General features: G+C 38.6%; 1 protein-coding gene across 5 annotated transcripts in view; it reads right to left on the reverse strand.

Moving 5' to 3' along the window:
- PTPN14 (protein tyrosine phosphatase non-receptor type 14) overlaps positions 1-16851 on the reverse strand; it is a 62209-nt gene that overhangs the window by 23523 nt on the left and 21835 nt on the right. For 2 of the 5 annotated variants that reach the window (XM_061580419.1, XM_061580429.1), the window contains exons 4-14: positions 11057-11154; positions 10154-10221; positions 9347-9417; positions 6590-6677; positions 5551-5639; positions 5166-5253; positions 4948-5030; positions 3482-3550; positions 2116-2179; positions 1306-1387; positions 388-551 (exon numbers count right to left, since the gene is read on the reverse strand). In XM_061580419.1, the coding sequence (XP_061436403.1) occupies positions 388-551; positions 1306-1387; positions 2116-2179; positions 3482-3550; positions 4948-5030; positions 5166-5253; positions 5551-5639; positions 6590-6677; positions 9347-9417; positions 10154-10221; positions 11057-11154 (964 nt within the window). The remainder of the gene's footprint in view (positions 1-387; positions 552-1305; positions 1388-2115; positions 2180-3481; positions 3551-4947; positions 5031-5165; positions 5254-5550; positions 5640-6589; positions 6678-9346; positions 9418-10153; positions 10222-11056; positions 11155-16851) is intronic. The other 3 variants (XM_061580434.1, XM_061580450.1, XM_061580441.1) reach the window with 3 other exon arrangements.

A 16851-nucleotide genomic window follows, 5' to 3' on the forward strand; every position in this document is an offset into this window, starting at 1 on the left:
TGGCTAATCTCATAAGGTTCAACAGCTAAGGATGGGTGAGCCTATGAAGTGCTTGGAAGAGTGACCACCACTATGCACAGCAGGTTGGCATAGGTAGTTGCAAGGCTTCGCTACTTTGTGGGTAGTAGCGGAAAGTTCGCTCCCGAGTCGCGACTGGAAATTGTTTTGCCTTTTTGTGAAAATGTACGTTATAAACTGTATTACTATTAGTGCTGTACTATACTTCTATGGTACAGCGCACACCTATGTTCCCCGACTTCGCGGACCCACACCGACCAGCGATGAAGCATTTCAGGTGGGGAGGTCCTCATCCAATCGTGGATTGACAAAAAAGGGGCTGTACATGCATTGGGGGAAGGGGACAAACAAAATAGACAGATGTCTTGCCTGTGAGTGATTGTTGAGGGAGTTGAGGCTGGGAGCACTATAGACACTGCCATTGGGAACCTTGCCGTTGGACACCTGCTGCCCTGCATATTCCAGGGGGTATCGATCCAGGCTGGTCTCGGAGCGGTAGAAGAAGTTATCTTGCTGCCCCGGGTAGATGCTGTCTGTAGTCAGACGAGGGGAAAACCCCGGAACAGTTAGACTAAGCTGTTTAAACTCATAATACAGGTTTGCATTAGAGTGTCAAATATATTTAACTGAAGTTTGTTGTCAAATTAAAGATGTAAAAATTTGTATTCAGATCAGAGAGCACAGAAACCATTTCCAAATGTAAGACTGGGATAAGAACACACAAGTGCTCTCCAACACAAGAGTGCAAACGTGCACAGAATAGTCTGGCCATGTTAGGACGATCAAGATAATAAAGCAAGCATGTGTGCAATACAACATTATGTTGAAATGATCATTCAATATATTTTAAAATGACAATCAATGCAAGTGGATTAAGAAGGCTTTCATTGGCAATGCTGTAGAATGCTGTACAACGATACTTTCTTCACAACCTTATGTAGATTCATAACAGACAGCACAATTGGCATCAAAAGCAGTTAAGCAGCAATAATATAAAAATGCAACTATAATAAAATCATTTAATTATGGCAGAATGTACAAGCTGCTGGAACCCATAGGCAGTGTTTTACCATATCTTGACGTAAGCACAAAAATAATGTTTACATCAAAAGGTAATATAGCTTCTCGTTTACCGTGTAACATGGGTGAAAGTAAAAAAAAACACGACATCTGAAATTACTATGAAAATGTAATTACTAAACATTTCTATTCCATTTAGAAAACATTTATGTTTGAATATAGTCATTGTTTTGTATAAAGTTGCACTGGAACAAAGAATAAAAATACCTTGTGAAGACATGTGAGTTTCTGTGTATGGTTCATTGTACTGCATCTGCATGGGAGGCATGATGTACGGCTGCTGCCTCTGCTGTTGAATAAAACAGATGCTTTTAGAGCGTACCAAATTACGTCAATGTGCAAAAAATGAATGCTTTTTTTAACCAATGCATTTTACCTGCTGCAACTTATTGAATGTAAAAATGTACACTTACAAAGAAAAACTGAGCAAAAACCGAAGAAAATACAAAGAGCAATACATGCTGTCAATGACACGGCGAGACAGGAAGAGCAGCACGTGGACTAGAGAACAGAGGCAAGCTAGTGACGGCATACCGATGGTGAAGTATGCGACCTTAGGCAGAGACACATAGTTAAGATGGACGACGGCCAATGGACGACACTGGTGACAAATACGCAGGCATATGAAGAAACATTCAAAAACCACCAGCCATGCGAATAGAGTGCTGAGATTATGAGCTCATGTACAGGAGCGAGGGGGATTATCGCACATTGCAAGTCTGTGAGCAATGGCACCAGGTTGAGCAGGCCCTTCATCCACTAGTAGAGAGTTGATGGTTGAGGATGGGATGTCATAGCAATGGAGGATACCCACATGCTTATTTGTATTACTGAATAAACAAAAGTATGAAACTATCGAGATTTTAAAGAGAAGCGCACTGTTTAATAAACAAGAGTCGCGTCGATTTAAAAAAAAATATCTCCATGAAGTATATCTGGCATCACATGTGAGAAACCAGAAACTTGTTTATCTTGTAGTTCACAAAAAACGTAACTTTTGCTCTCCAAGCAACGTACCATGGATGAACGCGTGAGCGTCGACCTTCTCCTGATAAGCGTAGGAGAAGTATTCTGTGTTTGCCTACAAAGATACAAAGGTCAATCAGAGAATAGGCAACATACAATAAATAGTAAATCACAACCCGTAAACATCTTTAGGACAGCAACACTGAGCTTTAGGAAAGACTTTTTTTTTATGAAACCGCAGTTCAACTGCACAGATTGTGCTGGGCAGGAACTTTTTTTTATTGTGGGTTATTTATGAAAACACAAACTTGTTCACTGTAAAATATCCAATCAATATAAAACAGAAAGCTAGGATTTAGAATGATAACCAAAGATACAAGAGGTATTTGATGGTAACAAACTAATAGTCAATACAACCAGCAACAGGGAGCCATGAAATAAATAAATAAATATATATAAATATATAATTTGGCTTTGACAAAGCAATGACTAATGCAAAATGAGCTTTTTTTTCTGCACAAACGTAGTTTTAATTTGAGTTGCCTATGGCTAACTCTGAAAACAAAAATGTTGCCAGTTAACCACTTGGGTTGGGTTGATTACATTCGTAACCCTTGAGGCTGCAATCATAGAAATATGACCACAAATTTCAAAGAGCGTGAGTGAAAATATCACGAGTAGAACCAGAACCATGAATAAAGACGTTCATTTGAGTCAACATCACTGAGTATGAATCTAATGTAGCACTAACATACTCCTTGATGGATCAGTTTGTTTTTTTATTGAGTATGGGTTTCAATTTAAGAATGAGCCATCTGGTTTGTAATTGTCTCTGCTTATAAACAGACACAATACAATGCACCATGATTTGTGAATTGGGAATTCCAGCTGGTTTGTACAAGCACTTGGCTGAGAATGGGCGAATGCAAGTAAAGATTTACCATTCAGAGGTCCAGTAACCAATGCCTCTGTGAAACTGAGTTGGCAATGAGCCCAACTTTACACAAGGTGCTTGAGTTAAACAAAGTGGTTAAAGTAATCAATTGAAAAACGTGACATCACTAAGTTGTGTATTTCAGAGCTGATATTCCATCAGATATAGCAAGGTAATAAAAAATAAAGCAACACAGAAAAAATACTTTTCATTTGATTTTCATCAAATTTGTTTAAAATGCTGACGCTAAGAGGTAGATAATTTAATAAGTTGTACAAAACGCGTCCGATGCCATTGTCAAGAGGCATGCTGTAGCACGAGTACGCAACATTAAGTACAGTATTTAAAAGCAGAGAACCTGGAACCATAAAACAAGATTTCCCAAAAAAATCACCAGAATGGATAAGGGACAGAAGAAGCAGCAGTTAGCAGTCGTCAGGTTATATGCAATGTTAAGAGAAATGGAGGAATAGTAAAGCTTACATGTAGGTAGAGAACACAGCCAATTTCCGCCTCCCATCCTTTAGCAGATGATTGTTACATGACCCAGTACTGTAGGCACAGGAGGAGAGAACAGTGGAGCAGACACCAGCGAAGGATGCACAGCAAGAAGGAAAGCGGATAACAAAGAATGTGTTCCGAAGATGCAGTGGAGCAGAGTCACAGAGCCTCACAGGAGGAAAGAATGCAATTGTCGAAAATATGAACCAACATGGGTGCCAACACGAATGTAGAAAAACCACCATCAGAGGCCAACACCGACACGGACATCAACGGTTCACAGGGACGCATCAAGCCCCACCAATTTTCAAAAAGTGTTGCATCATTGTAGCCAGAGGACATGATAGTATTGCTGTTGCGAACCTTCCAAAAAACACTTGTTTCCTATCTTATTATTATACAATTCTTTATTTACTGGAGTTTCAATTGTGTTTTCATTTAGAGATTGTCTAGCACGATCCCAATACTTAACTAGCCCACTGATAGGGAAATAGCATTTGCAATAAAGAGGATTAATGATGTCTGAGCTGTGTCTGACAGAAGGTGCCTGTGCTATGTTACACAGCCACAATCTCCACATTCTCAAACAGTAACGCATACGCTGAAAGCGCGCACGTGCAGTGCACCACAATGGTTCACATTGCATTTTCAAATGTAAAGAATGTAACCAACAAAAGACAAGATTACTAACTGTCATAAAGGAGACAGACTTCCATGGTGATATTCTATCTTACACAGAAGTAATTACACCAAGAGGAGAACATTATTGATCTATTGCTACTCTCAAAGACTGCTCCTACAACTGCTATTCATTGTAAACTTTCGAGATGAAGTGCAAGCAAAATGTATCTTAAAAACTAACTCGGCGCTAAACCATTTTACAATTAACAGTCAACAAAATAACAATAACATTACTGACACGTAACGTACTAGTTATTGGAAATCCCAATAAGTAAATGTCATCCAATGCCATTTTTACCAAAGACAACATCAACATGTTTTAGAACACCCAAAACTATTAATGTTCATATAAGAATAGAGATGACACCTAATCAATTTTGATTCACAAATGTTAATATTCAAAGACCAATTTCGAGAAGAAATAACTTCCATTAAACAATGCATTGCTTGTAGAGTAAAAAAACTGGCTTAAAATATACATTCTAATCAGCAAAAATTCGGGTGATGCTTCTATGTGCTTGTATGTTGAACTTCCTTCACACCGTAAGTAGCCAACAACAGACCGTAGAGTTTGCACGTCATAAGATCATGCTCTTCATCAATAGACACAAACAACAAATACAATTATGAGAATGAAAGAGCTTGGCATATTGCAAGTGCAGCTGATGAGATTGAAACGCGTTCAGAAATTAAGCTAAAATAATAAGATGGAAATGGAAAGCAAGAAAACATTTTGGAAGCCCAATAGTCTACAGCTGCACACTTACTCCATCAAACTCTTGTTCAGCCTGAAAAATTTGTGCTTGAGTGAAAACATTCGCCAAACGTACTTTGCCATTTCAATATCATCCTACAAAATGAAACAAACAAAAAATCAGTACAAATGAGAACATTATAAACCAAAAATGCAAAAACATAAAAAGTGATGTAAATCAATAGTGTTCATTCACAAGAAACAGTGACCGGGTATCGGTTAGCAACCCACTGTTTGAAACTGCACCGTTTCCTCCTTATTCATAAGCTCCAGTCCAACAAAGGCCTTATTGTGAGTAACGTTTGTGATATCGCTCCATCTGAAACAACATACACATGCGAGCATTAATATATGGCTCGCTTAGTTTTTAATACAAGCTCCTCAGTCACCCACATTTATACGTTCCAGATAAAAATTCTCTTGCACAGTGAAGACTAACAACATCAACGTAAATTATCGTCCGTTAAAAGTTGCATGAACAATGTTCGGAACGAATAAACAATAAATGTCACTGCATGGATATTTTCACAAAACCAAAAACTGATTACAGGCATTTTGTATATTCTGAATGACGACGCACAACAAGTAATTGTGAAGAATGAGCTCAACTGCTTACTTGTATAGAGCTGGAGGTTTTTCACTTTTGTACTTCACAAATATTCCTTGGAAAGCTGTGCCTATGGTAAGGTCAGTTCCCGTACTCTCCTACACAGAAAAAAACAGCATACACAAATAAACCCATAATAGTTTGTAATCATAAGTTTAAAACAAACTCCAATTAGTCTGTGTTTTTTTTTATATACACAAGTATTTAAAATAATGCAGGGATTAGAAATGGCTTGCATTTATGAATACAGCATTTTGATGTCAACCAAACACTGAAAATGTCACAATTGCATATATTTACAATGGAATATTGTAAGAAGATATGGTGAGGAGAAATACCCATATTTCTTCCCTTGTGTGCCAGAGTTTGTAAATGATCTTGTGTTTAACAAAAAATACACCTTATGACAGAAAAAGACACCACTTAAGCGTGAAACAGTAAAAACAGTTATGAAATTAACTGTTGACAGAATATTGTTTCATAAAATGGCGCAACCATGATCAATAACTGTGACTGAAATACAGACATGGCCAAACTGGTGAACCTGTATGACTTTAAAACAGAACACAGCCTCAACTGAGAGACCACGAGTTGAGGGTGACATTTAGGTGTGACAAGGAGCAAGAGGTCACGTTTCAATGAGTCAATGCGCACACTGCCTCATGCTTCTACATGATACGGCACAGCAAGCTTAATTGGAGTCGTGGCAAGACCATTCCAGCGCAGGGTGTTGTGTGTGTGCATGTGTGCATTGAATGACCCATTTTCATAGGCCCATCCCCATTTTCCACACTGCACAGTTGTGCCTATAATCTTGGCACACCCTCGCTTGAAACCGCAAACCACGCCTCCGCATACCCATGCAGCGCGAACAACACCACGCGGGTTTCATAGATGGTTCCCCAAACGGCCGTCGTGTGAAGGGAAGCAACGTGTGGTTTTCAAACAGCTTAATGAGCACCCTCAAACAGAATCATTTGTTCCTCTATCACAGAGAAATTGAAGTTAGCGGAGCTATACGAGTCTCAACCATGTAAAGGAGGCTCACCTTGGCGGGGAAACTCTCATGGCCAAATCCGTCAAGCTTCTCCACCTCTCGGATGTAGACAAGTTCAGCTTGTTCTGCTATCAGGCCCCTAGAAGAAGAACAACGCACAAATATGTTGGTGTTGAATTCAAAAACAATTCACCGATATAAACAATACTTAAATTCAAGATCAAGATGTCATCATGGCCAAGGGCCTCTGATGCCATCACACCTTGCAACGCTTTCTCTCTTCTGCCAGATGCCACCGATGCTGAAAAGTAGACAGATGACCCCCAAGGTCTGCCCTAACAGTGTCCCACAAATCTTCTCTTAGGTCCTTCCCTTCATTGCCCGATTCGTGGAGACCGCTGATGCTGCTTACCGAGACAGGCTTTAATTTCGACAATTATTATCTCCTACAAATTAAATTCTTTAATATGTTTGCAGTAGATTTTCGCAAGCCGAAGATCTTTTTTTTGTAATACCAATATGCACTGCTGATATCACCAATATATAGAAACTTAATAATAACCATAAAAACATGTATTAGCTTGCAGCATTTTGCACAGGGCATCCAGTGGATATCATACAGAGAAACATTAAAATAATGAAAAGGCATTTCAATCCAAGCTCTCACAAACCAAAGGCTTTATTAAACATATAAAGGTTAAAATCACACGATTTCTGAACTCATAAAAGTGTCACACCATTAAAACAAATCGTACCTATAGATGTTTTTAAAAGGTTAAATATTTTTTGTTATTAATTTAATGTTTTTACTGTGCCAGATATTCAATATATTTATGCATGTGACGAGTTAATGAAGGCTTTGTATATCATATGCAACTAACAGCCTCTTTATCTGAATGGCCGATGAAAACATGCATTGTACATGCCGAACGATAATTTTTTCATGCACTTTGCTGAAAAAACAGTGACATAAGTATAAAGAACGCATGCAGATTGCAGAGTTTTACATGAGCAATTCATCAAACGTAACAAGAATAAGTAAAACATTTTATAAATTCTACATAGAAAAAATATAAGCTTTTTATAATAAAGTTTATGACATATACAACAGTTTTATTGATTATCTGGAGAACAGAGGAACATGGCCCTGGGCAGGTCACGTGGGTGTATACAGCACGTGTATACAGTCTTAATTTAATGAGCAGGCACTATGTTTTATGCGTTGGTTGTGTTCCCTGAGTGCTGGGCACTGGAACGGTGTTCTCGTGTCTATGTTCGGACCATGTTGGTGACTGACCACTGTGTGAATAATTAAGCTTTCTTCATATTAACATTTATGGTATTACAATAGTTGTATCAATTACCTGGGAATAGAGACACTTTAACTCGTGAAGATACATATACCGAATGCGTGGGATAGATCATTATCACCTGACAAGTAACACTTTTGAAAAGTAGTATAGTGACATTATACTTGCTGCCAGGAGCTACACACACGACTCGCATAGCATGGGGAGTACTGGGCTCTAAATCCAATTAGCGTCTAAATTCCACCCTATTTCAAGCACCATTAGCCTTATTTAGATGTATTTACTAAATTTAAAACAGCATCGTAAGACAGTGCCACAGTATAAATAAACGTGGAGCAAAATAACTTCGACGTAAGTGTGAAAACCGTTACACGACGAGACGTAGAACGTGACTCACAATTCCTCTGCACCTCTGATTAGCACAGCTGGCTACATACGGTGCAAAAGAACTTCAACATCTTTGATATGAAGGTGACTTTTAAGTGATGCTACTATCACAAGGAATAGCTTGCTATATACTCATATTAACTGCATCTGCGACCTTGGAAGTCTCCAAGCTGCACTCAGGTTTTTGGCCTGTTGCTGTAGCAAATTGAATAGAATCAACTTACATTAAAGTAAGTTTTGTAAAGACTGATGTGTATACGCTGTGAAACATCTTTGCGAACATTAGGATGAGTAAATTGTAAAGTATTCATTACACTAAATTGAAAGGTCCATATCGTGTCCTGAGCAGTACGACTTGTGGGTGCGACACTGCAATGTGGACAAAAGCTTCAATAACCCACATTATGCGCACAGAACTATGCCCGTGGGCACACGCTGACTGCACAAGTAAATATTTGTTCTTCCACTCACAGGCCACATGAAAACGCTGGTTTATTGACCCTATCACAACAAGCTAAAATCCAGGGGAGGGTGCAGTGATGCAACAAGGGTTTCCATGTTTCCTGCAGCGGCAATTAACCAACGAGGCAATAAAGAAACTGGATGTTATGACGCTTGTTTACAGGGGAAAGCCTCACCAAGTTCTCATAATACAGGCCACTGAATGCTATTTATATTCCAATTGAGTGATTTGCGGGTCTATTTAATTTTTTGGCAAATTTGGTACAAGACGCCAGCACACAATGGTCTCCTCTTGTGAATGACGTCACGGGATATTTAACGTCCAGTGTCAAGAAGATGGCGCATATTCTTACGGTTAATACACCCCTAGAATTATTCAAACCGCGAAACTCTGCAACAAGCACGACAGGTGAACATGCTATCTCGAGGGGAAGTCAATCCCAACAGGCCATGTGACTCAACTATTGTAACTATGCCTTTCACCTATTATTGGTTCCTTATCATGCACCTTGCCAAAGCAGTTAGTAATTGCACTGGCGGAATTAGGTGTTGTCCTTTCCACCCACCTCTGATTATCACGGTTGGCTACGTACGGTGCAACAAAAGTTCAACATACATATGTATCTTAGGTAGAAAGGTGCATGGTTACCTGAGGTTTTGATGCTGTATAGCCACTTTAACCGTCATCTCTTCCTGTAGGCTGTCATCCTGTGCCCACACCTGAGTAAGATACAACATGATGCAATCCAAACTGAAAGACTACAAATTGCAGCGCCTCTCCGATGTGGTTTTGGGTTGTGGCACGTGTTGTTCAGCATGTCTACCGTTTCACTCCACGTTGTGGCAGCGTCTTAAGTATGTGCCGAACAACAAGCGGTGAAACCCGAAAAAACATCGGAGAGCTATAGAGCACAACTATGATCACCTACGCAGTAGTAGAACTGCAGTGATTGCAACACCTCACGTTACTTATGTGTTTTTAAACAAATTAATTTCAATCTTGATTTGAAACTTTCGTGACTGCCGGAATCCATACGCTTTGGTTCTTTCGGTAGTCACATAGGTATTGTAAATTAATTTCAAGCACAAATACTCACATTAATCAATAACACTGCATTAAAATATATATAGTAGGTTACGTTTTTTTGCAATGGCCCTACTTTGTAACACTTAGATCTTCATAAAATATAGCTCTAAGCTATGAGGAATGACTACTGGAAAGGTGCCCTATTATACCTATTGCTTTTAAAGCCGTGCCATTGGCAAATGTGTTGAGTTTTTGTTCTTTGTGCTTGTGCATCAACTATACCACAGTCACCAAATAATTGGTTTAAAGCGCAGGTTGTTCATAGTTGATACATTAAAATTGTCTCTTATATCCTGTGCACTGCTTAACATCAGAAAATGCGAGTGTTTGTATGCAAATTGAACACTGTGACTGAGGAACGATACATACCATTGGAAACAAGATGTAGTCTCTAAGAAATTCTTGGGATTGGTACTGGTCATAGTCGCCAAAATCAGCTAGGGAGAAAGGATAAATATTCACATCATGACAGAGAAATTAAAGTATTGAAGTAGTACAGCCTTACTGCAGGTGATGACATTCTAAAATAAAAACAGTCTTAACAATGACAAATATAACAACTGGAAATCAAGCAAAGAATAAAAATGCATTTACAATTCAAATACAATATTGTAAAATCATAACTCTGTTGCTGAAGATGAAACAACAATTTATAACTCATTGTCTGGTCATGAAAAATATCGTAAGTTTTGGTCCCTCATGTATACCAATTTTAAAAAAATATGTTCCACATCATCAACTCTCTATACTTCTAGCCCAGAGGCAGACTAAAGGCATATGGAAAAAAAATGTGTTAACCCGAGACAAAACGTTGGTGGATCGAGAGCTGTTGGATACTGGAGGCGTATACCTCCAATTTGCACGGTTGGCTATGTACGGTGCGAAATAAATGAAACATACATACATGGATTAGTTGCGATGGTCATGGGGACCGCTTGACAGATTTGATAAAAGAAGCACACTGTCCCACCTCTCACCGCGTACCTGACTGGCATCTGTGTCCATATCCAGTATAGCTATTCAGGCCTACAAATTCTTCCATGTTCATCGCCAAGTCAAGGCAGTGCCACGTTGAAGAAGTGATACAAGATCACACTCATAATGATCGATTAACACAAGGCAACAATAATTTAATCTACCTATATTCAATTCTAAGAGCGCTGGAGTTGTTGTCAGAGCCCAAGAGAAAAACCACAAAGCTTTGGTATATAAACAATGGCTTAAGTTAGCCTGGACTAGATTCGATTTAAATTAGATTAATTGCTGGCTTACCCTGCACGGCGAGACTGGCCAGCCGGACACTCTGTTCCACGCTGCATGGCAGCTTTCCTTCAATGATGTCCTTCTTCAGCTGGAGGTAATATTGGTATCTGTGAGCAATCAATAATACAATAAGATGTTACTGCAATTTCTCCAAGATGTATCTGTGTGTGTGCATACGTTTTACGAAATACAGGGATGGTATTATTGTAATGCCTTTCTTGAAGCCAGACTCTTTCATAGTGGAAGAATACAAAAAGGGTAGAGTTTCGTTTAGAGGACCATTGGACCCAGCTCTGGAAGTTGCACTGGGCACAGAATGATTGGTAGGTCCTGGTTAGTGATACGTATGTGCCAGTCTCGTGAAAAACAATATTTAAATATAATTCAAATGTACTGCAATGTAGTAATGTTGATGGATCACAACCCCCACAAATTAGGCTGTGAGATGGCCAGATGGCAAGGAAATAAAATGATTTATGAACACTTCTGTATTAATGTGTCAATGGTATTACCTTTAGTAATTGTTTTGTTTGGTACTATAAGTTTCATAATTTAGACTGTCCACAATACAAAATTGTCAAACATCCATACAGGGCCCTGCTGATAGTCATAAGAATCAATGCAGCTTATACATCTAAATAAATAATATTAATATCTAATGCAGTACTCAAACACACACCTACAGGTTATAGGTTAATGACAAAAACATAAACCAAAAACTAGTTTTAAAAAGCTACATTTTCATGTCCCACAAAAAAGACTAAAATTACAGAATAATGTAAAGGCTTGTAAGATGAATAAACATTTTCACTGTGTTGATCTGTCAAACAAGTTCTGAGGAAGTGGTTGTCCTGGGAAATGTTTCACACACGCACACAGGTGGAGCTTGGACTCATTGTCATTACCGTCACAACAGTGCTGTTTGCATGATCGTGAATTTTTTGTTAATGCCAGCAGTAGGCTAAGATTTTTGGCCAACATAAACCACAGTATAATGGCTCTGAGTGAACCAGTCATGCATTAAGTCAGGAAGGGTAGCATACACCAGCAATCAAGAACTCCGGAGACCGGGACTGGTGGATCACAGACTTGTGAAAATCCTAACCCTGCCAGGCTGAGGAAATAACAGGACAGGAAGTGGGTTGTTAACCCATCCGTGTAGACTGAAGTGAAATTCCCTCATGTGTGGATTTATGCATGTACTCCAATATCCTCTCATATGCAAAATAGGTATTTAAAAATATTTTAAACATATCAATGCATGTCCTTTCCAGAGAGAAGTCTCAAGACTCAAAGACGCTTCCCTGGATAAATAAACAAATGATTGTACGACTAATTCTATACCTCAGATTTAGAACACAAACTAGGCATTCAAAAACCCCCTCCAATAACAGCGAATAATGAAACTAATAGCTTCAAGCTGCTTTCAGCTTACTGGATTTTCTCTAATCTGAAAAGGGCATTTAAACAAAAAAGCAACCCATACTTTCATGGTTGCTTCAAACATTTTATGGCAGCCAATGCGTATGCATAGAATCCCCTGTTGCTGCCAAGAGCACATCCCTCTGAGAAAAATTCTGTCAAGCTGGTGGCTTGGTCTCCATCTCCATTCCAGCATCCCAGAACTGTGACGCATTCCATTCCTTGTGTGCTTTTCCGTGTTGGTCCACAAGGTTAAGGTTTCCTGACCAGTTGCCAACTTGTAGCCTATTGACAATCTTTAGGACATGTTGTTGCAATGGTCTTGCATCCAATACAACTACATTTTTGTTACGGACAATAGTTCTCAGATTTATCAACCAGGCTAGGCACTTTCTAATGTACCCCTTGATGTTGACCAATTTCTCAACAATAACAAATCTCTTTTTGTTAACCACAGCAGGGTTTTTTTTTTAACAGATGTTGCATCTTTCTAGAATATAGAAGAGAGTCCAAGTTTAAGGCTTTCATGGTGCGAAATATTTCTCTAACGGAGGTGATTTTAGTTCCTGACATTCAACTCCATGTGCTTATGGGTCTACTTTGAGGAGCACACTGCATGCTATCCTAGGCTTATTTAAAAGTTTTATAAAGTGACTTCTCAGTATTTCTAAAGATATACTGTGAGCAAATGTATTAGACTGTAATTATCACTGGCTATTACTATTAATTACCACAGCATACTGCATTCCAGATAATTATAATATAGTCTATATAAGTTCACACGGGCTGCCTTTAAAAATAAAGAGAGGGCCATTCATGTCTTATAAGGACAGATATCTTTGAAAGCATACCTGTCGTCAAGTTAATCACTTTCTTAAAACAAAGTTTACTTAACATGTGCAGCACAAATAAAGTCAGAGACAACAGATGCAGTGCAGTATTCGTTCTTTTTCAGAGTAGTATATACTGTTAGCAAGCACGCATATCTGCATCCAACATGAGCATTGCTTAATTCCAACGATTTACAAGTGCAGCACTTTGTGATGGGTGCATGACAGTGGCATTCCATCTCCAATAACAGCCCTGCTCACAAGCGCTTTTCTTAGAGGAGCTGCCCCATGCGCTTCCAGCAAGCATTGTCAAACATCTAACCCCCGATTGCGATCCCAGTTCACAACCAATCCAGAGCAAACCTGCAAGGCAGGGTCAACGTGATGCTCAGGCTTGCATTTTCTGAATCCCTTAATTTGAATGTAGCGCTATCCTCACGTAACTGGTGTAAACGCCAGGTGTGCTATGTTCATAGCAAGGCCAATGTCTTTAGGACAAGGCAGACCAGCGGGCCCCACAGTACTCCCTAAGCACAGCTTAATTGGATTACACGTCATTGCAATTGCCATATTGAATTCCATTAGTGCAGAGTTGCATGACGCCAAATGCAGGCTGGGATTAAAACAAATATTATTATTAAAAACTATGCTTTGTGTGACGATGTGGAAAGCATTGTCTTTACACATGAAAGTATTTTCTTAATATGAAACCAACAATGGAGGATTTGAACCCTTCACATGTAAAGTGTGGCAGTAATCGGTGATACATATCCTTATTTAACTGTCTATAAGTTCAAGTAGGGTAAATGCAATTTAGGATAGTAAGAACACTGACTTTAATAGCCCAATTTTTTTTATTTGCTGACAAATGAAACACAAAGTATGTACAACTGCAACTAATATATTGTTTAAGTTGGCCATAAAGGATAAGTGATTGGTATTTATATTGAGCATCTGGCCAGAATGATTCAATCTCATGGTGATCCAATGCATGGCATCAAGTGTGGCAATTAAATAGTTTATTTTTTTTACCATTATGTTGAATGGGATCGAATTACTTATGTACATTTTAGAAGTTTAACACGTAGGCTTTTGCCACCAATATCATCCATAAAAAAAACACATTTTACAACTTGATTAAAGTATTAATCATAATTCTAGAAAATAAACTAATTTCGATTATATCGAGTTGAGGTGAGAATTAGCAAGTGCCTCTTCTTTGTATCCCGCCTCGTTTGCACCACCTTGTCGTGCACCGACTGGTCTGGACTAAGCCTTTTTTACTCAGTTTCCTCTTTCACACCGTATTTTTGTGTACTTTCATCTGTACTGTATTGTTTCTTTAAAGTACTGTATTTACAAACTGTCTCATCTTCCCTTGTGCTGTCCTCTCTGTTATACTCTCTTTCTGTACAGTCTCATCAATAGTATATTTTATTTTCAATGACATTCGACCACATTGTATTCTGTCGTGTTGCATCCATCCCATTGTCTCCATCACATTGCAGGTGTGCCTGTGCTGTGTTGGTCCACCGTTCAGTTTCAACATAACACTGCAGCATCATTTAACACATTCTGCATATAATTTTGATAATGGGAGAGGACAAGAAATTAATGCATGCCTAATTTGGGTCTAAAATATATTTTTATCCATCCATGTTCTGGTCCTTGGAGGCATGTAACAATTAACTTCCAGTAGAAATAGATTCTGATCGTGAATTCTCTCTCCCCCCTCCTCACCCTCAAACCAGCGATCGGCAATTAAAAACAAATATTACCTCTAAATATTTTGCATATTATTTGTAGTGTTTAACGCTTGTCAAATTTGTAGTTTGTTCACTCAATTATCCAGGATGTATACTTTGCATATATATTATTTGAATAATAATTTTGCAACATTTGATAGTATGCTTTTGATGTATGCACCATTACACACCTAATTATTATAGCAAAACCAAATGTAAGGCAAACTAGAGATTGGCAAAAACAAATACTAAACTCCTTGAGCACAGGTTTACTCAACCACAATTTATTTAAATTTCCACAATGATATTGTGCCAGTCTTGTAAAAATGCTCATCCTAAGTTGATGCATAGTTTATTCCCCATTTTAAAATTTGGATGTAAAACCACGACGGTTCATTGTGCAGGCTTTTTATGATAACAAAAAAAGAGCCCTATTTCAAAAAGAATCTGCTATCGTAAGTCCACATTGTATAATCAAAAGGTAGCCTTGTTCCATTAGCCAGATACCTACAGCCAGGGCTTAATTTCAGCTGGGTTTGTCCAGAGCGGTGACATGGGAAATATTATCTACAATCGACACAGCACATCCAAGAAAACCCCTAGCTAGTCACGTGCCTACTCCAGTCTACCAGCCAAATGGGAAAACAATATTCCGTTTAGAAACTAATCCCTTGCTAAAGCAGGATCGCACCCCAGAGAAAGGGTGCACTTTTAATGGGGCCTCTTCATCCATCATCGCTGCATTACCTGCCGACAAAGCCTCAAATAGAATATCTTGCTCGTCAGCTTGAGCAGCCATGCACACAGCACATCGTTCACATTCCCGGCCTTTCATTCGGCCCCAGGCTGCTTTTTTGTTTTAAGCAGAGTGAGCCATGAATGTTTCAGCAGATAATAGCATCCAATCATCTGATGAAAATAGGCCGACCCCTGCACAGCGCCTAAATAATAATAACAACCTCCACGTGCCAGGTTCAAGGGGTTTGGCGTGTGAACCATGTGTCTTGCAGGAGCATGCACCAAGTTGAAGGATTATTATGCTTCGAACATGTGGATTTGTGTTTTGCCTTCTCGTGCTGATTTTAATAACGCGACACACTTCAAGGTGTATAGCGTAAAGGGCAAGGCTATCTGAAAGTGCGTGGAATGTCAACAACTGCAGGAGAGGCGTTGATGTTAACATCAAGATGCTCTTTGTTGATGCTGGTTGAAAGATGTGACTTTATACAACCTTCTTCAGAGCTGTTTTTAAAAAATGCATGAAATACACATTTTTCTGTTTCATGTTTTACAATTTGAAGCCATAAAGTATCATTATGACAAGGGAAATTAACTCCATATCTTCAGGTAAAATCATGTCTTTGACTTTTTTCGTACTAAAAACGATTGGCAGTAATTTCTTAACAAGTGGAACACTACTCTTTAGTAACTAAAATATTTGTCTAAATTAGTTAATTTAAACATTAGAAAATGTCTTTTATATGAACTTAAAGACAACAATCCAATGTCACATTTTTGATGCATAGCCAATAAATTATACCATAGTGCGATTGAAAACACTATGAAAACATTCCATTATTATGAAAATGTACGGTACATTTCCGCATATGGAATGTTACTTTTTAAAGTCAGCTTCAAGTAATTTCGTTGTGGCTGCTCAGTGTTCAGGAAGTCATTGGAATGTTTAAACAATGTTTCAAAAGTAAAGACATTCCGTACGGAGCCTTTTATTATAAAAGACTTATTATAATCCAGACAATCGGTTTTCCTGTGGCTTTTATAATTTATTAAAATATTCACAGGCAAT

Source organism: Lethenteron reissneri, chromosome 8 (genome assembly GCF_015708825.2).
Source record: "Lethenteron reissneri isolate LAM-NWPU_2019-01 chromosome 8, ASM1570882v1, whole genome shotgun sequence".
Taxonomy (NCBI): domain Eukaryota; kingdom Metazoa; phylum Chordata; class Hyperoartia; order Petromyzontiformes; family Petromyzontidae; genus Lethenteron; species Lethenteron reissneri.